The sequence below is a fragment of the Sceloporus occidentalis genome, unplaced genomic scaffold (assembly GCF_023333645.1).
Source record: "Sceloporus occidentalis isolate IW3139 unplaced genomic scaffold, rSceOcc1.0.p SCAF_3, whole genome shotgun sequence".
Taxonomy (NCBI): domain Eukaryota; kingdom Metazoa; phylum Chordata; class Lepidosauria; order Squamata; family Phrynosomatidae; genus Sceloporus; species Sceloporus occidentalis.
This window is the reverse complement of record NW_028316983.1, coordinates 6,614,093-6,641,772: the sequence shown is the minus strand read 5'-3', so window position 1 is coordinate 6,641,772 and position 27,680 is coordinate 6,614,093. Positions and strand designations below refer to the sequence as shown.

The 27,680-nt window shown below is 43.9% G+C and overlaps 2 protein-coding genes across 7 annotated transcripts in view; one reads left to right on the top strand and one right to left on the bottom strand.

Annotated features, from left to right (window-relative positions):
- Positions 1–148: 148 nt before the first annotated feature.
- ZGPAT (zinc finger CCCH-type and G-patch domain containing) lies at positions 149–22,106 on the bottom strand. Of its 2 annotated transcripts, XM_089513540.1 has the most exons (8): positions 21,979–22,106; positions 21,713–21,820; positions 18,037–18,783; positions 15,403–15,536; positions 7,865–8,023; positions 5,665–5,796; positions 3,726–4,140; positions 149–1,833 (listed from the first exon to the last, which is right to left on the bottom strand). In XM_089513540.1, exons 3-8 carry the CDS (start codon positions 18,636–18,638, stop codon positions 1,695–1,697), a joined length of 1,581 nt encoding a protein of 526 aa, XP_089369666.1. In that variant the 5' UTR covers positions 18,639–18,783; positions 21,713–21,820; positions 21,979–22,106; the 3' UTR covers positions 149–1,694. The 2 variants fall into 2 exon arrangements, with proteins under 2 accessions (XP_089369666.1, XP_089369665.1); XM_089513539.1 differs by lacking the exon at positions 21,713–21,820.
- Positions 21,750–27,680, top strand: part of ARFRP1 (ARF related protein 1) — a 27,282-nt gene continuing 21,351 nt past the window's right edge. The window contains exons 1-3 of one of the 5 annotated variants that reach the window (XM_089513542.1): positions 22,251–22,438; positions 23,524–23,703; positions 26,307–26,406. In XM_089513542.1, the coding sequence (XP_089369668.1) occupies positions 26,314–26,406 (93 nt within the window). In that variant the 5' untranslated portion in view covers positions 22,251–22,438; positions 23,524–23,703; positions 26,307–26,313. Of the gene's footprint in view, positions 21,769–22,250; positions 22,439–23,212; positions 23,232–23,523; positions 23,704–26,306; positions 26,407–27,680 lie in introns of those variants that run through there. The other 4 variants (XM_089513544.1, XM_089513541.1, XM_089513543.1 and 1 more) reach the window with 4 other exon arrangements.

Sequence of the window (27,680 nt, the reverse complement as noted above, 5' to 3'; positions counted from 1 at the left end):
AAGCAGAAAAGGTGGTGAAAGAAATTTAAACCAATCATCTGCATATTTTCTGCTCTTTTATTGTTGTTGTTTTAAAAGCAGAGCATATTTATATATGAAAGAGAGATGGCACTGGAAAAAACAACAACCTGGAACTTTTTTTTTTGGGGGGGGGGGGGGCTAATGGCTAATCTGTTCTGCAGAAATAATGCAGTATGACATCACTTTAAATGCCATGACCTGAATGTAATGGAATTCTGGGATCTGTAGCTTTGTGAAATACTTAGCCATCTCCGTCAGAGAGTCCTGGTGCCAAAACAAACTACAAATCCCAGGATTCCACACGATGGAGCCATGGCAACTAAAGAGGTGTCAAACTGCACTATTTCTGAGTGCGAACGCAGCCTAAATTGTGCAAAACCAACAGCAAAGGAAGACAGCTGTACAAAAACCAAGTCAGACTTTTTATAGCAATTGTGTAGAATCAGGGCTAACAAAAAGAACCAATGCATCAAATTATTGTTCTTTTAACTAAAAAAAAAGTTACAGCCAAAAAGGAAACATATACAGGAAGCTAAACGGCTATCTAAGCCTCCTCTGCAACAAAAAAAACACCACTGCCTTTCTTCCCCCGCCTCCTGCGCAGGGAACATGCACATGTAGCACCACCAGCCTTGCAGGCCTCCTTTTCCTCCTGAGATGAAACCTTGCCCTCTTCTGTGATACCATCCTGTTTGGGACTGTGGGTATGAGCAGCCCCAAGAAAGGCTTTCCTAGGCTACAGCTTGAGCTCTGTCTGAAGAAGTTGTAAGCTTCAGAGAAGAATCACATAGGTCTTGTTTTGAGGAGCACCACTGTCTGCAAGCCATCCCCTTCCCAGCCCTGTGATTTCAGGGTGGTTCAAGAAACAAGGTAATGCTGGCTGACTGTGGCTGTAGGAGATTCGGGATCAGCATTTCACACCATTTGGGACAACCGTATATGAAGCTGTTGTACACCGCTGTGATCCCTGGAATAGCGGTATAGAAATAAATTAAATCATTATTATTATTATTAATTCCATTTGCTTTCTAGAATTTGTGCCAGAGTTATTTGTGGAGTCAGTGATAGGCCACAATCTATCAAAGAACCAAGCCACTGTGACACATAGCCAACAAGAAGGGAGCAAACCACTTCGGAGCTGCTGAACTGCTATGTGCCAAGAGCTGTATATGGTGGGACACAGAGGCATGGTGCCTCACACTGATCCTACCAGCCTGAGAACTGACATGACACAAGGATCAAATATCTTCAAGAAAACCATGGGTGCTACAGAACCCAGCACTGCTACTCAATTTCCTCCTCCCTCCTTCTTGGCTGCCCTGTTTCTAACTACTGGCAGACAGAGGAGATCCACTACCATGCAGCTGTTGAGGAACTGTGGAAGCAGAAAGAGCCACAGAGATGGGCAGAAGAGAGGTAGGGCCGTGCTAGAACCCCTAGGCCCCAGAAGGCTTCTCTGTAGCTCTGCAGTATTTCCTTGTGGTTCCATGTAAAGGTTGTAATCCACAAAGCAGAAAGGTCAGTGGAACAGTGGTCCACATCACTATTTCTTTTGCATGTCTGGGGTGAAGATGTCCTCCCAAAATGGAATTAGAAGGTGTCCTACCCAACAATAAATGTACATTTCACCCAGAACCACCACTTAGTCATCACATAGGTTTGAAGAAGGGAGACTAGAACTCAGTCATTTTCTTATGTGTGTCAGCCTTCTTTTGCTCTCGCTGGAGACTGGCTTCCTGAGCACGTAGTTCACCCAATTTCTTGTGGGCCCCGGCTAGCTTCTCTTCCAGCTGAGCGGTAGCAATGGTGTGCCTGAAAACAAAAATCAGAAAAATTAAGAACTTGTCCTAAGAAGATGGACGATACTGATCTAAGGTACATGGATAAACCAGGAAGCTTCATATCCCACCTCACCCTCCATCAATCCAATAAAAATGCACCACAAAAATGTCAAATTCTGTGCTAAGAAAAAAGGCCACAGGCTTGAAGATGTTAAGATCTTTTCTTGCATTAACTTTGTACAGTTCTATTTATCTCAAGGGTGGCTTTTCTTCTATCTTTTTTTTTTTTTTGAGAAGTAAAATTGTGTTTTTCTTTTTGGGAAGGAGCAGAACAGAGGAAGAGGGAAAGGTGAGAAAATGAGATGAGGTGTTAGCACTATGAAACTCTGCAAATACAGTTTCAGATGATTGAGAAGGTCATGTATGTGGTCTTGCTTTCAACAGAATCTAGAATGTGAAGGCTCTGCTAAAATCAAGACTTCTACACAGGAAGCTGGTTTACACAGTGAGATTGTTTATTCATCTAGATCAGAGTTGGTTAACTCTGGGGGCCATTTTTCCAGTCCCAAGAACATCTGGGAGCCATACCAGCCTCTCCAAATGAAACCAAAAGTGACATGAAGGTCATTTCCATTAAAAAAACAAAACAATTCGCAGATTTAAACACACACCCTGGCTTTTTTGCTAAAGGAAGATGGCAGAAGACATGCCTTATTTTAAAGGAGAATCATGTCCCCTGTAGACCTGATTCTCTCAGACCCAATTATCCAACCTTGGGAAAAAGAGATTTGGTGGCATAGGCTGCATGATTCTCACCTGGGGCCCTTTCAGACTACAGTTATAGCACTGTGATTCCACTTTACCTGCCATGGCAATAGTCTAGAAAATTCTGCAGTTTGTAATTTAGGAAGGCATGTTTGTTGTATGCCTTCAAGCTGTTTCTGACTTATGGTGACCCTAACCTTTTGGGGCTGAGAGAGTGTTCACTTAGTAGGTTTCCATGCCTGAGCGAGATTTTGAACCCGTCTCCCAGAGTCCTAGTTCAGCACTCAAACTACTACACCACATTGGACCTTTCTGTAATTTCGAAATGCACTGGAACTTCCTGAGAATTCCAAATGTCCCTCCCTAAACTACATACCCTAAGATGCCATAGGATGGAACTCTGACAGTTAAAATGGAATCATAGTGCTATAACTATTTAATGTGAAAGGACCTCTGATTTAGACCAGTATTGTCAACTCTTGACTGGTGGAAGCTATTCAGGGTTCAAGCACATGGCCATTCTATTCACCTGTAATTTGGGCCCTCTACCTGGAAACACAAGACATATAACTTGTGACATTCTGCGTACAAAAGAAACATTTATTCAATATTTGTCTACATCTCCTCACTCTCCAAAATCCCTTCATGGGGTTATTGGGGCCAACACACTGTTGTTCTGACAAATCCAACACTTTCCTCTGCTACTGTGGATAACATTTTTTAATCCATTTTTTTTGTTAACTGGCTTCAAGTCCACATGCTAGTGCTACATGCATCCAGCCTCCACACCATTTTTAAATTACTTAGACTATTCTTTTTTTTTCTGGCAAAAAAGAGACCTAACTATCTCTCCTAGAAGACTCCAGGAGTAGGGATTCACCTTTTAAAATAGGCCACAGGGGGCCTCTGCATTTTTCAAAACTAAAACTGGAATTCCAGCTGCTTTTTTTTTTGTGGTTTTTGGGTGGTTGGGTTTTTTAAAACTAGTTTTACTAGCTGTGTAGCCCCTACCCCATCTCCAAGGGTTACTGGGAGAGAAAATAGGCCCCAGTCCCATCACAGCTGCCCAGCCCTCCACTTGATCACATTCAGAATCAAAGGGAAGGACAAATTTGGCCATTATACCACTCCTACTCTCCAACAAGGAGTGTGCATTACCTCCCAATGTTGCGGGCCAGAGCCTCCTGAATCCCTCGAATGTCCTTCTGTGTCTGGTCAATTTTTTCCATTGTCTGGAAGAGGCGAACGCTCAAGGCCTTCTTGGTGCTCTGGCTGGCATGGTAGATTTCCTTGCTGTTCCTTTCCAATGGCGCCAACCCTCCCTCTTGCTTACTGGAGTTGTTGCCCTGAAGCTTCTCATTCAGAAAGTCAAATACATTCCGGGGCTTTGGGCTTTGCCTACAGGGCCGGGCCACCCGGTTCCCTTTCGCCCGCCGTTTTTTGGGCTTGGTTGGGTCCAGCTTTCCTTCTCTCTTCTTCTGGAGGATTTCAGCACACTGGTCTAAGGATTTGCCTTTCGGAAGCACAACAGCCAAGACTGGCTCCACTTGGCCCTCTGAATTCTTTCCCAAACCTGAAATGAGGAGAAAAAAGAGTGGCATTGGCAGTGATGAAATTCCACTTACTGATTTTCTGTCTCCATCACCCTATTCTCCCATGAGGGGATCCATAAGTGCCAACCTTCGTAACGAAGTCCCAGAAGATAACTGGAGACACATCTTTAAGGTGCTCATAAGACGGTTGTTTTATTAGTAATTTTTTTTAAAAGAGCATGACATGTTTTGATCTGTGTATACTCTTAAGGTCTTTTCAGGGGCTATATAAAATCATAAAAGGACAGCACATAAACACAAGATTCCACATTAATAATAAGTACATAAAAACATAATGACAGTGGTATGTTGCCTATGGCCGATTTGGAATCAAAATTCAGACGTGCCTGTACCAGAAACTTTCAAGCCATTTATTGGACAAGTGAAAACACGTGAGCAGGTAGACCGCAGTTCAAATCCTGGCTCAGCCATGGAAACCTGCGGGGTGACCTTGAGCAAGTCACACTCTCTCAGCCTCAGAGGATGGCAATGACAAATCCCCTCTGAAGAAACTTGCCAAGAACCCCCTGTGGTAGGCGAATGCCTTAGCATCACTATAAGTCAGAAACGATGGCACACAACAGCAACACAAATTGAATGTTTCTTTCTATGTATCTTTTAAGCAGATGGTAGGAAAAAGAGATAACATTCAAAAACACATGGATGTATCTTGGCTAAAAGGAAAGGGATCATCCCAACCCTAACCATGAAGGTGGTGTTAAGAGTACACACAGGCTGAAATGCATGGGGTGCTGCTGCTGCTGGTGGTATTAATCAAACAACCATCTTTTGAGCATCTTGAGACGTGTCTCCAGTTTCATCTATAGATTCTATTTTCTACTCCCTTTGTAACCAAGCAAAACTCATGTTAATCATGCCATAGCCAACCTTGCCGGGGCAGGAGCAGGAGCAGGAGCAGACTCTTTCACCAGTGTCACCCAGTCTAGTCCAAGACCTGAGGTAGCCTCACCTGAAAATCTCCTGGTCCTTCCTTCTCAGCTATGAAAGTAGGGTGAGGGCCCATCCTTGTTCTGGACCTCAAAGATGTTCATGAGTTGGTAAGGGATTTTATTGTATTCCAAACGGAAAAAGCAGAGCTTGGGAAAATTTGGATGACAACTCCCAGCATCCCCAGCCATCTGGTGATAACTTTTTTGAAGGCTTGGAGAAAGGTGGAAAATTCCACTGTCAGGGTCTTCCTCTGTTACTATGCTGAACTCCAGATTAAAACATGTCTTTGCACTCAGTGAGGGCATACAGGCTCATTTACAGTCTCTCCAATGTAATATACATTTCAATAGAAGATCCAGGAACAGAAAAGGATCAATTTTTCCTATTTCAAGAGCCCAGAGTCTGACTTTCCTTCCAAGATTGAAATGATACCTTTTATTTAAGGAAAAGTTCCTCCATTTCAATGAATATCAGCAGCACAAAAAGTGATCCAGCATAAATCTTTTGTGTATGTACACACACACACACACACACACACACACACACACGTATACCTTTCCCAAATTCGTATCCCATCTGAGCAAGGAGTTTGGAGCCAATGCCACGGGTATGTGCCTCCCAGCAGCCAAAGGAGGAACTGCAAGTGGAGGGTCCTTCCATGTTCTCTGATGTGCTGGAATCAATGACTGTAACGATGCAAGAGAATTTTATGAGCAGGGAAGCAACAAGTACATATTTGTGTGGCAAAGTGGAAGCCAAAAAATTATACCAATACTTATTCTTTCCCTTTCAGCTTTCTGCTTCCTTAATCATTGAATTCATTAAACTTCCTCATCTTTCCATTTTAACAGCCAGGCTTAATTTTAAAGTAACATTCAGAAACCAGCAACTGATTCTGGTTTGTGGCTTATTACTTGTCATTTCCTCCTCTGTTTCATCCATAAAGACTGCTTTTGCTCTAGTTCAGAGAATCACTAAATTCAGCAGAACTCTGGAGGCCATCGGTGTGACCCCCCCCCAGGGAAGCCAGGCTAACTCTCTTTCTAACCTTCTTTCACCAAGAGACATCCAAGATGGCTTGTCTGCTGAAGGTCATTTTAAGTGGGAGATGTTTATACCATTTTTATAACTAACATATTTTTAAATCTGTTTTCCTACTAAAAATAGAGATTAAGGTGAGACTTTTTCAAAAATGTAGATTTTATAATTGCAATAGAACATATTCATTTGCACAGAACATATCGAAAGCTCAGTTCTATATAAGTTTAATCTGGTCAGGTATACTAAATTTAAAGGGGTCCATTCCTGGAGAAGTGTATAGCACAAGTAGAAATTTGTGGTTCTCCAGATATTTTGGACTACTATTTCCAGAATCTTTCCCCACTGGATGGGGATGATGGGAATTTCAATCCAAAATATCTGGAAGATTTCAAAATATCTTAGTTGTAGGACTGCTGCCTGGGTTTACCAGTAGGATTAAATTTACAGACCCAAGAAAGTCATTTAAAAATGCAGAAGCTGCAGAACTCCTTTCTCCTACTTCAGAAATAGTTATAATCCTATAGTACTGAAGCTCTCTGGATAATAATTTATTCTTATGTTTACAAACTGAACTTCTGGGGGAGCAGAATTTCTCACAGAATTCCTGGGGAAGCAATGTTCTCAGCATCTTCATGGACTTATCTGAAATGCCTGGTACCATGAACTTTTGCATTTTGGCATTTATTTATATTTTGGAATACTTGCATATACATAATTACTGTAGATGTCTCTGAGATAGGATCCAAGTCTAAACATCAAATTCATTTCTGCTTTATATACACCATATACACATAGCCTAAAGATAAATGTACACATATTTTAATAATAAATATAATATAAATATAACCATAATTTTGTGCATGACATAAAGTCTGAACCATCAGAAAGCAAAGATGTCAGTATCACAGCCATCCATGTGGATAATTTTGGAGTTTGGAATATTTTGGAATTTGGAATTCCAGATAAGGGAGACTCAACTTGTACATAGTTGAATATGGCTTACTCAATTTCTTTTCCAAGCTCATAGAGCTCTTCAAGTATTTTCTCTCATGTGGGAAAAATCAGAAAAGTTACATTTTTGCTCTCACAACTCTTGCATGCACTCAGAAAATCTGACCCTGAAGGATCTGTTTATTTCCCCAAACATGCTCTGCTCTCAGATTTATTCCTTTTTCAACTATCACTACGAGACAAAGAAGTCTCTCACTTTTTATTTATTTATTATTGATAGCATCTATACCCCACTTTTCAGCCACAAAGGCTGGGTGTGATAAGGAACTTTTTAGTGGAAAATACATACCTTCCCAATTTTTCAATATTTTCACAAGCAATAGACTTGAGAAGGAGGAGGTGATATTTTCTGCTAAGGCATTGGGTGAGGCGTCTAATGGCCCTCCAGATGCATTGGACTAGAAGCCCCATGATCCCTTACCTTTTGCTCTGGTAGGTGAGACTGCAGGGAGCTGTAGGCCAAAACATTTGGAGGGTGCAAGATTCTTCACCCATGTGCTAAAAGAAGCAGCAGTTCAGAGCAAAAAGGATGACCCCTGAGAACAGAACATGGAAAAGTTACTTTTTCTAGACCACAACTCCCAGAATCCCCCAAGCCCCAATAATGCTGGCTAGGGGATTCTGGGAGCCGCATTGTTAAATAACATTTTGAAGTTTTGCTCTAGAAGTATTGGAGAATTTTCACCTCCTAATATCTTTTACCTTTAGCATATGCAGCATCATCAATGTCATCACCTTCCGACTCAGATGAGGAAGAGCTCTCCTCTCCACGCAGCGGAGGCATCACCCCATCACCCTCCACAACAGCCTCTTTAAGTAACAGTGAATCAAATTTCACTGTGTAGTAACCGCTGTCGATGTCTAAGGAAAGAGCAGTGAAATTTTTCAATAACAAGGCAATGGCACTATATGTCCAATGGGTGGGTAAATGTGGTGGGTTTAGAGTCCAATTTTCTGCAGGGCAGCCAACAGCCAAAAAATAAAACCAGGAACTGGCTGGATGCAAATTCTGATTTTGAAAAATGGATATAGGTACATTACATTTAACAAAGCTTCTGGCAAAGAAACTCCTTTTTACAAAACTTGTCACACCCATCAATTTTACACTCGCCATACGTGAGCCAGACTATGACTCAGGAATCTTGCCAAGAAACCCTTGTGATAGGTTTGCCTTAAGGTCCCATAAGTCAGAAATGACTTGAAGGCACACAACAACAACAACAACGGTAAATCATGCCAAAAGACACATCTGAGTTCTGCCCATGTTTGATTGGAAGCTATGCTGAGCCAGGCATGTGTTGTACCTCTAAACCTAGTTCATCCTCTCCTTTCTGGGCACTCTCAGATTTATTGGATAATAATGATGATGATGATGATGATGATGATGATAATAATAATAATAATATGCTTTATTTATATACCGCTCTTCAGAGACGATCAAAGCGGTTCACAGAATCATTTAAAAATTTCATATCATAAAAAGCTGACATCACAATATATCTATCAATAAAAACCACTAAAAATCAAACATCAAGTAAAACAAACATAGAATCTATCAATTGCAATTAGCCATTTGTATCAGGGGAAGCAGTTTCTATAAGGAGTCCGAAGGAAATGCTAATCGGAAGAGGTGGGTCTTTAAAGCCTTTTTGAAGGCATCCAATGTAGAGGTCAGACGAAGCTCTTCTGGAAGTTTATTCCAGTACATTGGTGCAGCCGATGAAAATGCTCTCTGGTGAGTTGCTGCTAGTCTCACCTTAGGGTGTACTAATAAATTTTTTCCTGATGTTCTGAGAGTGCGGGGTGGACTATATGGGGAGAGGCGTTCCCTCAAGTAACTCGGACCCAAGCCATATAGGGCTTTATAGGTAATAACCAACACTTTGTATTGAGCCCGGAAGCTAATAGGCAGCCAGTGTAAAGATCTTAGTACCGGTGTTATATGGTCTGACCTGGAAGTTCCAGCGACCAATCTGGCTGCCGCATTTTGAACTAGCTGAAGCTTCCGAACCTGGTACAAAGGTAGCCCCATGTAGAGTGCATTACAGAAGTCCAAATGAGAGGTTACCAGTGCATGTACTACAGTTTCAAGGTCCTTTCGGTCCAGACAGGGACGCAGTTGGCGTATCAGCCGGAGCTGATACCAAGCACTCCTGGCCATCACATCCACTTGAGATGATAACTGCAGAGATGAGTCCAGGAGTACTCCCAAACTGCGGACTTTGTCCTTTAGGGGAAGTGTGACCCCGTCCAGGACTGGATGACAAATTTCCCTGCCTGGGCTTGGGGTACCTATCACGAGTAAATCTGTTTTCTCTGGATTCAGCTTGAGTTTGTTTTCCCTCATCCATCCCATTGCTGACTCCAGATAGGCATCCAAAGGAGAGACGCCATCCTTAGGCTGGTTACACACCGGCACTTTAGTGCGTGACGAGCATGCACTATGGTTACAAAAGGGCGGTGCTTCCGCACCGCCCTAACCCTAGTGCGTGCTCGTCACGCACTAAACGGCGGCGGCCCTTCCATACAGCCGCCGCCGTGAGGACGTCACGGCCGTGCCGCCTCTAGACGGGGCGGTGCGGACGTGACGTCCTCAATCCGCGGCAGGGTGCCTAGGGTGCCCTTTCCACGAACCAGGAAGGAGCTCCGTTTCGGAGCTCCTTCCTGGTCCGCGGCGCCGCTTTGCTTCGCTGGGCGCAGCCTTCAGACGGCTGCGCCCAGCGAAGCAAGGGAGAAAGGGGCCAAGCGGCCCCTTTCTCCCCCTCCCTGCCGCCGCGGGGTGTCCTTGGGGCTTCAAGCCCCAAGGACACCCCTTTTCAGGCTGCAGGGAAGCAGCGTTTTGCTGCTTCCCCGCAGCCTGAAAAGCGGCGGATCGGGGCCTCAGTGGCTGCCGGTGTAGCCGCTGAAGCCCCGATACTCCGGGGAAAGGGGCAGGTCCAGACAACCCCAAATGGGCGGTCTATAACCCGCCCATGTCACTGTATCAGTCAGAGACATGGAGAGATAGATCTGGGTGTCATCAGCATCCGGATGATCTGTCCCAGCGGCTTCATGTAAATGTTAAATAGCATGGGAGACAGAATGGCACCTTGAGGGACGCTAGATGTCAACTCTCTTTTGCGAGAGCAGCTGTCCCCCAGCCTCACCATCTGGAATCTTCCCTCCCGAGAGGTAGGACTGGAACCACTGAAGCACAGTGCCCCCAATACCTAACTCTCTCAGGCGTTCCAGAAGGATACCATGGTCAATGGTATCGAAGGCTGCTGAGATGTACAAGAGCACCAGCAGGGTCACACTTCCCCTGTCGATGCCCAGACAAAGATCACTGACTAAGGCAACCATGGTAGTCTCAACTCCGTATCCCGCTCTAAAGCCAGTTTGAAATGGGTCTAGATAATCGGTTTCATCCAAGACAGCTTGGAGTTGAAAAGCGACTGTCCTCTCGATCACCTTGCCCAAGAATGGTAATAGGGAGACCGGTCTATAATTACACATCTGCAGGGGGTCAGGGGAGGGTTTCTTTAACAGTGGTTTCACTATTGCCTGTTTCAAGGCCGATGGAAATATCCCCTCCCAAAGAGATGCATTAACTATATGATGTAAGGAAGTTTTTATAGCATCTCCTCCCTGAACGGTCAACCAGGAAGAGCAGGGATCGAGAGAACATGTCATCCTTTTCACGCTACCAAGGAGCTTGTCCACGTCCTCGGCATTTATAAACTCAAAACGATCCAGAATAACCTTGTTTCCAGAGTCACTGGATACCTCTGCTATAGGTTCTGTCAAAAGACCAGCGTCAAGATCCGCCCTTATCTGAGAGATTTTATCAGCAAAAAAGTCATTAAAAGCATTGCAGCAGGCTATAGTTGGTTCTAATAAAGGGTTCAGGGCAGTCGGTAGTTGTGTTAATTCCCTGACCACCCTGAACAGCTCTGCTGAATGAGAATCTGTCGATGCAATCCATGCAGCACAGAATGAGTTCCATGCTGCATTGATTGCCACTCCGTAGGAACGTAGCATGGTCTCTAGGAGTGTTTTATCAGATAAGCACTGATGTTTCCACCAGTAGCGCTCTAGTCGTTGCACAGTCCACTTCATCTGGCGTAATTCTAACGTATACCACGGTTTTCTATTTGGAGCGGGCTGGCAAGGACGCTCGGGAGCGATACTGTCTACCACCCCGGTAAGATTCTCATTCCAATTATTAACCAGGGTCTCAACAGGATTGCCATCGTTCCCAAACATAATCCCCTCTAGGGCATCTTGGAACCTTTTGGGTTTCATCAGCCTTCAAGGGCAGGCCATTCTAATAGGCCCACCACCCCCGAGGGGTTTTGGAGTTGTGGCATTCAGTCCAATCTTGACCAGGTAATGATCCGTTCATGACCGGGGTAGATGTCATTTACTTCCACCCACGGATATTCTCGGTCCATACTGAAGACCACATCGAGTGTATTACCAGCACAATGCATTGGGCCCTGGACCAATTGGAACAGGCCCATGGCTGTCATGGAGTCCATGAACAACTGAGTCGCACCTGTTAGATCTGATAAGCCAGCCTCGAAGGGGATGTTGAGGTCCCCCAGAACTAAAAGTCTGGGGGACTCCAGCACCAGCTCCGAGACCAGCTGTGTCAGCTCGGCCAGGGAGTCTGTTAGGCTACGGGGTGGGCGATAGAACAACAGAATCCCCAGACTGTCCTTGGCCTTTAGGGTCAGGTAAATATACTCAATGTGTCTGTTTCAGAACTGGGTTCCTGGTCAAGGTAATATGGCTTTTATGGATCACTGCCACACCTCCCCCTCACCCACTTTCCCTAACCTGCTCCTTCACTACGTACACAGCTGGGAGAGCTTTAGCCCAGGTCACACAACTGTCCTCCCCCAGCAAGGTCTCTGTGATACAAGCTAGGTTGGCATTCTTCCCATCTAATAGGTCGTACATAATATGGGATTTGTTTTTCACCGACCTAGCATTACATAGGAGCAAAGTAAGGGTCTGTGGTATGTTTGGGGCAATCCTCGGTTCTTTTGGGCTAACAGGATGACTGGAAGGCGGGATAGATATTAAGCATCGATCCCGTCTTCCTCTATATGTTTTCGTCAGCCTGTTAAAGCCATAGCTCCCCATGCCCCGCAGAACTCTTATCGGTACACCCTGAACAATATTAATGTTTGCATCAGTATTAAAGCCAATTTCAATACCATCATTCCTCATAGCTATAATCTCCTCTACATTGTTCTCATAATCATAGAATCATAGAATCATAGAGTTGGAAGAGACCACAAGGGCCATCCAGTCCAACCCCCTGCCATGCAGGAAATCCAAATCAAAGCATCCCCGACAGATGGCCATCCAGGCTCCGTTTGAAGACCTCCAAGGAGGGAGACTCCACTACACTCCGAGGAAGTGTGTTCCACTGTTGAACAGCCCTGACTGTAAGGAAGTTCCTCCTAATGTTGAGGTGGAATCTCTTTTCCTGCAGCTTGATTCCATTGCTCCGGGTCCTAATCTCTGGAGCAGCAGAAAACAAGCTGGCTCCCTCCTCAATATGACATCCCTTCAAATATTTAAACAGAGCTATCATATCACCCCTTAACCTTCTTTTCTCCAGGCTAAACATCCCCAGCTCCCTAAGTCGTTCCTCATAGGGCATGGTTTCCAGACCTTTCACCATTTTAGTCGCCCTCCTTTGGACACGCTTCAGTTTCTCAATGTCCTTTTTGAATTGTGGCACCCAGAACTGGACACAATATTCCAGGTGGGGCCTGACCAAAGCAGAATACAGTGGCACTATTACTTCCTTTGATCTAGACACTATACTTCTATTGATGCAGCCTAAAATCGCATTGGCCTTGTTAGCTGTCGCATCGCACTGTTGACTCATGTTCAACTTGTGGTCTACTTGGACTCCTAGATCCCTTTCACATGTTGTCTCCTTAAGCCAGGTGTCCCCCATAATCCTATATCTGTGCATTTCATTTTTTCACCCTAAGTGCAGTACCTTACATTTCTCCCTGTTGAAGTTCATTTTGTTAGCTGTGGCCCAGCTTTCTAGTCTATTCAGGTCATTTTGAATTTTTATCCTGTCCTCTGGAGTATTAGCTATTCCTCCTAATTTGGTGTCATCTGCAAATTTGATAAGTATTCCTCCAATTTTTCCCTCTAAGTCATTGATAAAGATGTTGAACAGTACTGGGCCCAGCCCTGTGGGACCCCACTGGTCACTTCTCTCCAGGATGAAAAGGTGCCATTGTTGAGCACCCTTTGGGTTCATCCGGTCAACCAATTACAAATCCACGTAACAGTTGCCTTGTCTAGCCCACATTTTACAAGCTTGTTTGCAAGAATGTCATGGGGAACCCTGTCAAAGGCCTTACTGAAATCAAGATATACTATATCCACAGCATTCCCTTCATCTACCAAGCTGGTAATTTTATCAAAGAAAGAGATCAGATTTGTCTGGCATGATTTGTTTCTCTGAAACCCATGTTGACTTTTTGTGATTATGGAATTGCTTTCTAGATGTTCACAGACTCTCTTTTTAATGATCTGCTCCAGAATCTTTCCTGGTATCGAAGTCAGACTAACTGGATGATAATTGTTTGGATCCTCTTTCTTCCCCTTTTTGAAGATGGGGACAACGTTTGCCCTCCTCCAGTCTGCTGGGACTTCTCCTGTTCTCCAGGAGTTCTCAAAGATCATTGCCAATGGCTCCGATATTACATTTGCTAGTTCTTTTAATACCCTTGGATGTAATTCATCTGGTCCTGGAGACTTAAATTCATTTAGATTAACAAGGTATTCCTGTACTATCTCTTTACTTATTCTGTGCTGAAATTCCCCTATTCTGTCCTCTGCTCCTTTATCATCAGGTTGAGCACCCTTTGCCTTTTCTGAGAAGACTGAGGCAAAGAAAGTGTTGAGTAATTCTGCCTTTTCGCTGTCCTCTGTTAGCATTTTGCCATCTTCTCCATGCAGTGGTCCTACCGTTTCCTCCTTCTTCCTTTTGCTGCGGACATATCCAAAAAAGCCCTTTTTGTTGTTCTTAACCTCTCTAGCAAGCCTGAGCTCATTCTGTGCTTTAGCTTTTCTGACCTTATCTCTAGCTATTTGTTTGAATTCCTCTTTGGTGATTTCCCCATTTTTCCATTTCTTATACATGTTCCATTTAAAATTTAGCTGAGCTGAAAGTTCCTTGGTCATCCATCCTGGGTTCTTGCGACACCTCCCATTTTTCTTTCTCACTGGAACTGTTTTAATTTGTGCCTTCAGTATCTCCCTTTTGAGAAACTCCCATCCATCTTGAACTCCCTTCTCTTTTAGTATTCCTGACCATGGGATCACCTCCAGTATTTCTCTCCTAAAGTCTAGGATGTGTGTCTGACTATGCCTGGCTTCTCCTTTCCACTGTATAACAAACTCCAGGAGAACATGGTCACTTCCACCTAAGGATCCCACCACTTGCACCCCATTAAACAAATCATCCTTGTTGGTTAGGATCAGATCTAAAATAGCTGACCCCCTTGTTGCCTCTTCCACCTTTTGAGATAATGTTGTATCTCTGGCAGGTGTGCCATCCTGATATAAACCAATATAAGGCAGTAGATGAAGCAGTGGATGGAAAAATAAGAAGGCCCTAATATAGTCTCTTTAAATAGTGCCATCGATTGAAATTGAATTGCACAATTGTTAATCAATGACTGTTAAATCATTAGGAATGTTACGAGCAACTGAGAATTATCAATCCAATCAAGTAATGGTACTTACAGGGACTAAGACAATTTAAAAAAATGTTCTTGCCTTCAAAAAGATGTTCTTGCCTTCAGTTTGATTTATCTTCCTACCAGATTAACAGGAGTTCCCCTGATATTTAAGATGTTTAAAAGTATTTTACAGTTATTATAGATCTAATCAATGCTCAATTACGATAAATTCCCAGATTCCATGCAGACACAGCCAAATGTCCTTGCGCAGATAGAGTCCTCGCGCAGGTGTGCTCTCCTTGCCCGGGTGGCTGGTGTCTTCCCAGGGAGGCCGGCGGGCCAGCCTTTGAGGTCGCCACTCCCACCAGCACCTCCCCCCTTCCAACGCTGCGCAGGCGCAGATAGAGTCCGTTACCCCAGCCTAGCCAACACAACCTTTGATTGGGGATGAGGTAGTCTAACACATCTGGACATCACCAAACACTCTTTAACATCTACCATAGAGTAAACTGCACACAGTGAAACAAACCTCACCTGTGATTTTAGCAGCATACCAGATCCCATCTTGGTGTCTTGCTAGACAGGCTGAGCCGACGGCCAGGCAACTGAGGTCAGGCTCTTCAAAGGGACGTAGTTCTTCCACAGGTACAACCTGCCCATGGGAAAATCTGTTGGGAGGACCAAAATGAGGAAGAAGAAGTCAGAATTAGCTCCTGAGGTATAATGGGGCACAGGGAGGGGGAAAAGTTATGGTTCTCAGGTTCTGCTTATGAGTTTCCCAGTTTGTAAAACATCCTCTGTTTCACAAAAATTACTCAAGGCCAAGACATTATGAGAGCAGAGAAATTTCTTCCTTATTGGTTCTACCAGTAATCATCCCCTTTACTACATGTTTTGTCATTACAATTTGAATCTACCTGATATGGAATTCCAAAATATTCGAAAAGCCAAAACATTTTTTATGAGTGGCTGAGCTAGTGACACTTGGCTTTCTGATGGTACACAAAATCCATGCACATAAGTATGAAAAATATTGCATAAAATTAACTTCAGGCTATGTGTATAAAATGTATATGAAGCATAAAGGAATTTTGTGTTTAAATCTTCACAATCTCATTAAATATATTCAAATATTCCAAAATCCAAACAAATCTAAAACACGTCTGGTTCCATGCATTTTGCATAAGGGATACTCAATCTGTAACTGCTTTGAGTCCCAGTTTTGCAAGAAAAGTGGTGCATCAATCGATCAATCAACTAATTAATTAATGGAACAGTACAAAAGGAAAGAGAGCCAATGTGGCACAGTGGTTTCAGTGTTGGACTAGGACAATGGAAGACCAGGGTTTGAGTCCCTGCTCAGCCACAAAAACTCATCAGGTGACCTTCAGCAAGTCACAATCTCTCAGACTCAGAAGGGAAAGGTAACCCCTCTGAACAAATTTTGCCAAAAAATCCCTGTGATAGTGGTGCCATAAGTCAGAAATGATTTAAGGGCAGACAACAACAAAAAACAATGAATGCAAACTGGTCACAGTACCCAAGTCCTTGGCAGATTAGGAAGAATGTCCTAAATGTACAAGTTAAATCACCTTAATATCACCTTCATTGCTATAACCAGTTGACAAGGTGATCAGTGATAGGGTGAAAGGTGCCATAGGTCCATATTAGATCAGGTTCCATTCTGATTGATCACACAATCCACCATAATCCACAAGTTCACATCAACTGTTTCAGGTTTTCAGTGGTTGTCCTGCTAGTTCCTCCAAGATGTCATTAAAAAGGGACAACACAGTTACGAGACAGGTGTCTGCCATCACATCGGTTCTGCCCCATAAGAGAGTGGCTAGTATGGTGGCCCATCCTCACATTAAGAGGCTGTTGAAGGGAGTTTCTAACAGGGCCCAGCCCACCAGACATCGCTTTCCAACTTGGGAATTGCACACGGTCTTAAAGGCGCTGATGGTTGGGCTGTTCGAGCCCCTTCGGGAGGCCTCCCTCAAATACCTCTCCCTTAAGGTCATCTTCCTCATGGCCATTACATCCGCCAGATGGGTGTCAGAGCTGGGGCCCTGTCGGTACATAAAGACTTGTGTATTTTTAGGCCAGTCTCAGTGTGGCCTCGTCCAGACCCTACCTTTGTACCTAAGGTCAACTCAGCCTTTCACGTGTCACAGGACATTCTCCTGCCTTCATTCTGCCCCAATCCTAAGGACTTGGAAAAGACCTGGCACACATTGGATGTGCACAGAGCCATCAAAATCTACATCAAGAGGCCTTCAACCTTCAGGTCATCTGAGGCGTTGCTCATTTCCTTTTGCCTGGACTCTTTGGGGCGCAGGATATCGGTCTCGACTCTGACTAGGTGGATCAGGTCTTGTATTGAAGAGAGCTACCGAACTCTTGATCTCACTCCACCCGAGGGGGTGATGGCGCACTCAACCAGGATTGCATCGATCTCTGCGGCCCTGACCACTAGTGCCTCCCTGTCATAAATTTGCAGGGCAGTCACATGGAAGTTACCTTCAACCTCATAAGACATTACAAACTGGACATGTTTCAGTCCGCTGAGGTGTCATTTGGAATGAGGGTCCTCCAGCAGATTGTGTCAGGGGCCACACTCTCCTAGCAGCACTTCCCTCCCGGTTCAAGAGGGCTTTTGTAAATCCCCGAATACAGGAGATTGGGACCCTGTCTGCTGGGAAAACGAACATTGGTACTTACCCGTGATACGTTCATTTCCAGCAGACGAGGGTCCTAACATCCTGCCCACCCGGGTGCTGCCTGTGGCCTCCGACCCTAACTGTTGGTGGACCTGCCTTGTTCTTGTTGCTGGATTGGTTTTCTGAGTTCTTGTTTGTTCTTGGACTAGTTTTTGTAAGGTGTTCTAGTTAACCCTTAGCTGATGTTACTAAAGTTCAGTTCCTGGATTTTACCTTACTAGTTGCTTGGCTTGTTACTGACTGAGGCCCAGGGGGGCTAGCTCCTCCCTATATAGGGGCCGGTCTTTGTTCTATTGTCCCTGCTTACAGGAGCAAATTGGGAGCAGCTAACCCAAAATACAGGATGTTAGGACCCTCGTCTGCTGGAAATGAACGTATCACGGGTAAGTACCAACATTCATATTTTTGAACCCCACCCCACTGCTCACCCATTCAAAACACTTACCGGCAATTTTCTTTAAATCGGCATTTATCATCCAAGAAGAAGGGACATGGCTTCAAGGACTTATGCGTGGGATAGAGATAGAGCACCCTGACTCCTGGGGTTCCATCCTCCAAACATTCACTTCCTACAATCATGGCATTATGGTATTCAAGGGTGCCCCAAGAACTATAGTATGGGGCTTTAACTTTCATCCCACTGGCTTCTTCTTCCTCCTCCTCCTCCTCCTCCAACTCTTCCTCTTCATTGCCCTCTTCATTACAAGTGCTTGAGGGCTGATCCTCACCATCAATTTGTGCAATGGCTTCCTTGAAAGCTGCATATTCATCACCCGTGTTTTGGTCATCAGGCTCACGACTGCATTGCAGCTGGTGAGTAGATGGAGAATCAGACAGTGTCGCTGGGTCCAGACCTGAACAGAGTTTACTCTTTTTCACTGACACAAGGCTAGATTCTGTAAGTTCTATCAGCTGCTTTAAATCCGACTGTAGTTGGATAAGATCAGCCTGTTCTGATGGATCCAGCCCAGCTCCCAGAGCCAGTTCCACTTGCTGCAGCTGAGCATTATATGTCTGAATTGCTGCTTCCAGACTCTCTTCATCCATTGCGAAAAACAGAAGTGCCTTATTGTTTGGGGAATTCAGTGCATTTTTGGTCTAAGAAAGAGCAGGGAACTATGATGACAGATGCTCAGCAAAGACTGACAGTCTTCTTGTCCAGCTGTGTTTTTTTTTTCAGCAGATCAGCACACTACAAGAAAGAGACATTAGGTTACATTGTGTGTTTTGGTAGAGAAAGCAGAATGAGGCTACAAGATACAGAACTCAGCATAAGATAACACAGTTGTTCAGTACAGCATCATGCAAAAGAGCTACCATTCTACTTACTAAATAGATACAGGTCTAGAATAAAACATATCCCAATTGTCATCACCTAAATTCTGGAGCTGGACCAGGATGGAAAAGTGAATTTTTATACTATAGAGGGTGCAAAGATGAGGCACAAATTAAAGCTGTCAGCTACTTTTGATGGAGGGCACAAGATTGGGGAAAACTGAATTACAAGAATCAGCTCTATCACAGTTCGGTCCTAGGAACATAAGATGATGCCTCATACTGAGTCAGACTATTTGTCCATCTAACCCAGGATCCAAACAAATACCTGTGTTTTAGCATAAAAAGGAATAACGTAATCCATTTGCAGCTTTGAGACTAACTGGAAAGAAGAAATTTCCAAACTAAGTTTTTGTGGACACAGTCCACTTTTATCAGATGAATGGTGCAAATCTCTACTGGCACACATAGATACAAATGGGAGTGTGAGTGTGAAAAGTAATGGAAATGCAAAACATGTTGGAGGGATAATAAATACAAATTTAACAATGGTCATAAAGAGTAATTTAATGAACACATCTGGAAGATAGCAAAAGTGCACTTGGATTCTTTCATGTCCTTTTAACCCAAGACTGTCAACTCTGATTGATAGCACTTGCTTCCCAGACAGATAAGATTCTGTCTCACCCGCCTGAAGATCTTGGTATTTCCTGGTGATTTACCTTTTATATACTCTGAGTGCATCTACATTGTAGAAATAATGCAGTTCGACACCACTTTTATGGTGTTACTTGCTGTAACTCCATCCTATGGAATCCTGCGATTTGTAGTTTTGCAAGCCTTCCCTGTCAAAGAGTGCTGGTGCCTCACAAACTACAAATCCCAGGATTCTGTAGGATGGAATCATGGCAGTTAAAGGGGTGTCAATCTGCATTATTTCCACAGTGTAGATGCACTCTTAAGCATCCAAAATCAGACAAGATTGAGGGCACCCAAGGCAGAAATGCTATGTATTTGCTCTGAAGCAGGGGCATTGCTAGAGGAGTGCAGGGGGCACAGGCCACACCAGGTGATACCCTAAAGGTGTGTGTAATACCACTGTCTCCCAAATATCTGCCTTCTTTGGAGAAGTGGGCTGTGGGGTCCACCTGTTCAGTTCATCTTTATTTGTAATCATACACCAGCACAAGCGTTCACCTGTGTTCCCTTAAAATGCTGAACAGATTGAGTAGAGTGAGCCTCAGTCGGATGAGAAAGGAGAGGCCTCAGGAGGTTTTTTTAAATAAGGAAAAATAAATTTAAAATTTTAATTTATTTTTTATTTAAAATTCTTAAAAATATTTATTCTTTGTAAATTTTCTTTAAAAACATTGCATCTTACCAAACTGTAACTTTAACCACATGAAACTATGTACAGGTAAATACATTTAGGCAATGCATATAATATTTTAATTTAACGGTATACTTTTAATTTTTGCTTTTTGCATTATGTCACAACTATTGCCGTAGTTGTTGTTAGCTGCCTCAAAGCCAATCCTGAATCACAGTGATGGATGGCACACCTCTAAGACCCTCAGTCCTCCGCTGCTCTGCTCAGGTCTTGTAGATTCAGGCCTGTGACCTCCCTGATTGAGTCCATTCCTCTCTTTCTACTTCCCTAAATTCCCCCCAGCATTATTGTTTTTTTCCAATGACTCCTGCCTTCTCGTGATGCGCCCAAAGTACAACAGCATCAGTTGGGTCATCTTGGCTTCCAGGGAGAGTTCAGACTTGCTGTTTGTGATGATGTGGTGCTGGAGAAGAGCGCTGAGGATGCCGTGAATGGCCAAAAAGATGAACAAGATGATCAAACTGAGGCTGCCGTACTTTGGCCACATCATGAGAAGTCATGACTCACTGGGAAAAAACAACAATGCGAGGAAAGGTGGAGGGAAGTAGAAAGAGAGGAAGGCCACATGATAGATGGATGGACCTGATATGACAGCCCTGTTTAAATATTTGAAGGGATGTCATACTGAGGAGGGAGTAAGCTTGTTTTCTGCTGCTCCAGAGACTAGAAATCAGAACAGTGGATGCAAGCTCCAGGAAAAGAGATTCCACCTCAATATTGGGAGGAACTTCCTGGAAGTAAGGGCTGTTTGACAGTGGAAGACATTCCTTCCCTCAGAGAGTGGTGGGGTCTCCCTCCTTGGAGGTCTTTAAACAGAGGCTGGATGGCCATCTGCCAGGGATGCTTTGATGGAGAGTTCCTGCATGGCAGAATGGGGTTGGACTGGATCAGGGCCTTTGGGTTCTCTTCCAACTGGATCCTTGTTATCTGCTGGGGTTTGGTTATAGGGCCAGCCCCTGCCCCCCGTGGATAACAAAATCTGTGGGGGCCCAATTCCCATTAAATACAATGGCACAGCAAAATGGTGTCCCTTATATCAAATGGCAAAATCAAAGTTTGGCATTTGGAATGAATACTTTCAAGAACATGTTCAAGCCGAGGGTGCCTGAACTCCAGGAGAAAGAATCCGTGGATCAGGAGGGCCGACTGTATTCGGAATTACGCTTTATGAGTAACGTCAGCTGTAGCGGTTTGAGCGCAGGACTATGGCCTGTTACAGACTGCCAAAATAAAGCTGCTTCGGGTCTCTTTGGAGGTATGCTGTTTAAATGATGCATTCATCCTAAGAATCCGGAAGCTGCACCAAAAGCTGCACTCCAGTGCTTAGGAATGGAGTGTGGCTTTGGCGCGACCTCCGGACTCTTAGGACCCATGCATCATTTAAATAGCATACCTCCAAAGAGACCCGAAGCAGCTTTATTTTGGCAGTCTGTAACAGGCCAATGACTCTGGAGACCTGGGTTCGAATCGCGTCTCGGCCGTAGAAGAAACCCACTGGGTGACCTTGGCCAAGTAAGTCACACTCTCTCAGCCTCAGAGGATGGCAAACTCCCCTCTGGAGAACCTGCCAAGACAATCCTGTCAGTCAGAAACAAGGCACAAAACAACAACAAACACTGAGTCCAATAGGAATAGTTTCCTTTCCTTTCCTGTCGCAAAGGCCTCGCCCCTTGATCCTCCCTCTCCTTGCGCCATTATTTTGGGAAACACTGGCCATCCTACCTTGCAGGGCTGTTGTGAGGATGGGCGGGATATTGAGCCACTTCCTAGTTCTCTCCTCAGCATCCAACCGCCGCCATCTTAGTTTCCCGGCCTTCGCCTCCTTTCAATCAGTGGCACTTCCGCTCTCCTTACCCAAACCGGAAGTCGCCCCTTGACCAAACAGCGCCGCCATTTTCATTGCTATGCCACTCTATGTTTTTCCTCTCTATGGTTCATGGCCACAGAACCCGGAAGCGGCGTGAGCTGCCGAGAAGAGCGAGACAGAAGAGTGGGCGGGGCATGAGCGCGCGATGCTACCTGGGAAATGTAGTTTTTATGGAGGTAGAGGAGGCAGTCTCTTTCTGGAGGTGGAAAGAGCCAAGACTCCATTTCCCGAGTTGCCCCGCGCGGGAACTGTGGCGACTCGCTGGAGCCGTTGAGCCCAGTCTCAGCCGGGCTGAGGCGAGTGTGAGCGCCTGAGGTAAGCTGGATTTTGCTCTTATTTAACGGCTCGGCCTGAGCAGCCATGCTCCAGCCTTTCCCTGAATGAATGTGGGAAAGCCGCAAATAACAAGAACGCCTGAGAGGACGCCTCTCTAGGAATCCCTGGGTCCTCCAGCGCAACTCTATGGCCAACATCTGCCAGGCATTGACCATAGAGTTGCGCTGGAGGAGCTACAAATGCCCAGAGAAGCATTCTCCCTAGGAATCTAGTCTAGGTCCTCGGTGCGACCTTTGGTTAAATTTGGCCATAGAGTTGCGCTGGGAGGACCTAGATACTCCTAGAGAGAACATATTAGTAAAATCCATGAATAATCAGATTCGCAAAAATCAAAGCCGCAAATATGGAGGGATGAATGTACACTCGACTTTAAGTCAGCCTCACGCATCGTTATGGGTTATTGATTATAGATTATTTCAGAACCAGAATCTTAACCAGGAATCTTCAGGGAGACTTGATTGATCGGAAGGGAAACGTTTGTTATTTGTAGCTGCAGCGGTTGTCCGTCCCCAGAAGGAAATGCAGCCTCATTTCTGGGGCCCCGAATTCAAAGTGAACCCAGTTTTTACAGCATTTTGAACAAAGGAAACTAGAAATCACATTTCATAGTTGAATTACATTGAATTAAACATTTGCACCCCTGTATAGCCATTGGATGTTTTACACCTGACGTGCGTCTCTCTCCCGCGTGGGACCCACCAGTCAAACCGTCATCTATACGTTTTGCTTCTCTGTCCTCAAGATGTCTCTCGCAGAACTTCCTTTTATTTGGGTTAGAATTATAAGCTAGGAGCCATTTCCAAATTGTTCACGTTCCAAAACAAAGCATGGCCTGGAATAACAACTTTTGCTCCCATTTTAGCACTATAACTTTTAACTTCTAAGCATAGTAAAATTCTGAATTTTAACCAATCGAGGGCAGGTTTTGGGGCCAAAATTATGGTTTTGACACGCCCCGTGGATAAGTCAAGGGCAGAACTTGGAGGCTCCTTCGGTGTGTCTGTGTGTGCCTACGGCAAGAGGCCTTTTAATCAAGGCTTTTTTGTTTCCCCTTTTTGTTCCAGGCTTCGTTTCATCCTTCACTCCCCAGACAGCGTCAGCGCAAGCGGGAAAGGACTCCGTTTGTTCGCTTAAAAGCAATTAATCCCCCAGGGTTTTCTGCTTGGCTCTGAAGAGAAAGGGACTGCTCTCCTGACTGTATGGGGAAATCTGAAAGAGCTGCTATCCCATTGCCTTATTGGCCTGTAAATACCTGCGATTTAGGGGTCAATTTTTGGGCATACATTTCTCGACTTAAAGAGGAGTATATATGGTGACTACTCTGCCTAGGTCTTGTAGATTCAGGCTCATGGCCACCCTGGTTGAGTCTATCCATCTGGCATGAGGTCTTCCTCTCTTTTGACTTCCCTCCACCTTTCCTAGCATCATTGTCTTTTCCAATGAGATGTGCCTTCTCATGATGTGGCCAAAGTATGACAACCTCAGTTTCTTCATCTTGGCTTCCAGGGAGAGCTCTGGCTTGATTTGGTTAAGGATCAGTTTGTTTGTCCTTTTGGCCATCCATGTTTTCCCCAGAACTCTCCTCCAGCACCACATCTCAAATGAGCTGATTTTCCTCTTCTCTGCCTTCTTCACTGTCCAGCTCTCACATACATACATGGTGATAGAAAATATGATGGCTTGGATGACACTTAAGTTTGTTGATAGCTGAACTCAAGTAGGCCCCAACTCATGGTGACCCTCTGGATGGGACATATTCAAGACCCCCCTATCCTTAAATATTCTGCTCAGGTCTTGTAAATCTATGCCTGTGACCTCCCCTTTCTACTTCCCTCCACCTTTTCTAGCATCATTGTCTTTTCCAGTGAGTTGTGCTTTCTCATCTTGGCTTCCAGGGAGATTTTAGGCTTAATCATGGACCCATTTATTTGACTTCTTGGCTGTCCACAGTATCCTTAGCACTCTTTCTAGCACCACATCTCAAATGAATTGATTGTCTTTTATCCACTTTCTTCACTGTCCGGCTCTTGCATCCGTACATAGGGATGGGGAATACCATGGCTTGTATGACCCTAACTTTAGTGTCAGCTGTATATCTTTACACTTTAGAATCTTATCTAGTTGAATGGCAACACCTACAGGGTGTCTATCAAGAATTACTATATATACTCAACTATGGCCTTGCCATTCAATAACAAAACAATACACAGATTAAAATTCTTGATAGACACCCTGTAGACCTTGCCATTCAGCAACAAAACAATACACAGATTAACATGCAAATCACCTCCTCTCACACAACAATATATATGTACACCCCACTCTCTTCCATGCCAGTATTCTCTGAAGATGCCAGCCATAGCTGCTGGTGAAATGTCAGGAATAAACTCTTCTAGAATACGGCTTCATAGCATGAAAAACCCACAAAAAACATTGCTGTATTTTTGTCAGCTTTTCTAAGTTAAAATTGGGCAAAGTTATCACATTAGTGTTAAAGGCTGTAATCACTGCTAATGGAGTCACCATTTTCTTTGCCTTTACATTGTTTTTGACATGTGCATGTTTTCTTAGTCTTGCCTGCACCTAGTCTTCTCCTCCACACATTGCACAGCCACCATTTGCTTTAGTTCCCTCCTCATCAGGCAGCCTTTAGGATGAACACAAACAGTTGTGTATGCTGGGATTTTGCAAGTTCTTTGGCATAGTTTTCCATTGCTTCATCCTTTACATCCTTTGTTAGATGCCTCTGTATTTTAGTCTTGACCTATCCATGGGTCATATCAAAAACCCTAATTTTGGCCCCCAAATCTGCCCTCAACATGAGATGAACTTATAGTTGAGTGCGTATGGTATTTCCTGAGGTGCTAAAGCATCCCATCTTGGTGCAGGAGAGTTAAAGAACACATCCTTGCAAAGCAAACCTAGAAGTATCTGTATTGTACTTTATTCAGATGCCAAGTATAGCAGCATGTAAGAAAAAGACCACAGATGTACCTACTGGTTCAAAAGCTGATGTTATCTCCTTCAAACAGGTTATATATAGAATGGAAAAACCACACCACCTGGTTTTTGTTTTCATTGGTTTTTATTCTTTAGCTGACACTGTGGTTTTAAAACATCCTCCCTAAACTGTGAGAATGGTAGCAATCTACTCATTTGAATTGATGGTGGCTAGGGGCTAAAATGGCAAAGTAGCTGTCATTGTTCTCTCTTGATTTCCTGTCTGTCTCCCTGCCTTTTCCATTTAACTTTAAAAATAAAATAAAATGCATATGTTCTCCTTTCCAACATATACTGATGGTTTATATAAACAGAAGTTGGTGCTACTATGTAAGGCCACTAATAGTAGCCGTAATAACTGTAAGTAATTGAATACAACTCTTCAGTCTATGGGAACCAGAAAGAATAAAACGGTTAAAATAAGAATAAAATACAGAATCAAAAAAGCAACACAAAATAGTTAAAGAGATGGGGAAGATGCCCTTGAGAAGTTACCCAGGCCATTGCAATCTCGCTTTTCCATCAGTGACTCTCACATGCCTGGAATAATGCCTAATGATTCAAATACACTGGTGGGCAGGTTGCCTGGGTTTGTCCCATGGAACTGACCACCTTCGTTCTACAGAGTTATTTTGACTGGGATTTGCGTGAGTGGCCCCTTCCTTCATGGTGACATAATTCAAAATGTTTCTGGAAAAGTTGCTCTTGTGAGCTGTGGATGGTAGGTCAGTGGTCTGACCTTCTGTCAAGCTAGGCCAAGAAGAACAAAATGAGGTAGTGGCAAGGAACTCATTTCTGAATATTCTAATTTTTTGGGTGTTTTCCTCTTGCTTTTGTCTTTTGATAGGAGCAGAATGTATACCCTGCTGTCTGGGCTTTACAAGTATATGTTCCGGCGGGATGAGTATTGCATCTTGATACTTGGACTAGACAATGCTGGGAAAACGGTGGGTTCCAGTTCTTGTTTAGGGAGAAAGTGAGGGAGCATTTTGCCTTCTCCTGATTATATCCTCCTTGAGTCTAGGACTCAAGGCAACTAATGACACATGCATCTTAAGAGGCCAGAAGCTGCGTCAAAGCTGTGCTCTAGTCCTTAGAACTGGAGCGTGGCTTTGGCATGGCTTCTGGCCTCTTAGGACGCATGCATCATTTAAACAACATACTGCCAAAGTGACCCGAAGAAGCTTTATTTTGGCCCGTCTGTTCAGGCCCTTACCAAGGTTAAAACAGATGTGAGTATAGAAGTGAGTGTATGTGTCTTCAAGTCACCTGTTGACTTATGGCAAACTCATAAATTTCATAGGGTTTTCATAGGCAAGGATTACTCAGAGGTGATTTTGTCAGTTACTTTCTCTGAAACAGAGCACCCAATGTTGGTTGGCAATCTCCTATCCAAGTGCTAACCATAGCTGTCCCTACTTAGCTTCCAAGATCGGACAGGATCTGGTATCACTAGGGTATTTTGGCAGGTTTAATATTAATAAAAACATTAAAAATATATAAACTAACAATAGAAATAAAAGCAGTTAAAAGCATAACCATTAAAAAGAAAACAACAAATAGCCAGTACAACACATCTGAAAGGCCCTTTCCCTCTGAGCAATTAGCCCACCTTTTGACCACTGCTTTGATTAGTTTCTTCCTGATCCATAATTTCCAAATTGCTGGATATTTTTTGCTGTGTTTTTATTCACTTAACACTTTCATTGTGGTTTTGTTTTTGTTTTGTTTTTTTGCTTAATTGTAATCTACCTTGAGTTTTATGATTGAGAAAAAGGTGAGAGGTAAACCAAATAAATAAATGTTGAGAAACTCATCACTGATTTAATTTAGTAGGACAAATTCCTCAGGCACTAGCATACCAAACCCCTTAGTACCTAGGTTCTTGATTGATTTGTTTCTGAAAAATTCTAACCTACTAACAGTGTAGCCACAGTGCAGGAATATAGTAGATTGCAATCATTTTAACTGCCATGACTCTATTCTGTGAAACCTGAGATTTGTAGTTGGATGAAGTATTCAGCCTGGTCTGTCAGAGAGTTCCAGGACTTTACCTAACTTCAAATCCCAGGGGTTCTACAGGATAGAGTCATGGCAGTTAAAGTGGAGTCATGGCAGTTAAAGTGGTGTTAATTCTGTGGGGTGGCTATACCCTAAAATCCAATGGCCAGAATCGTGTTGTTGGTGTACTTTTGTCCAGCACAGGTACAGTCCAGGGTTG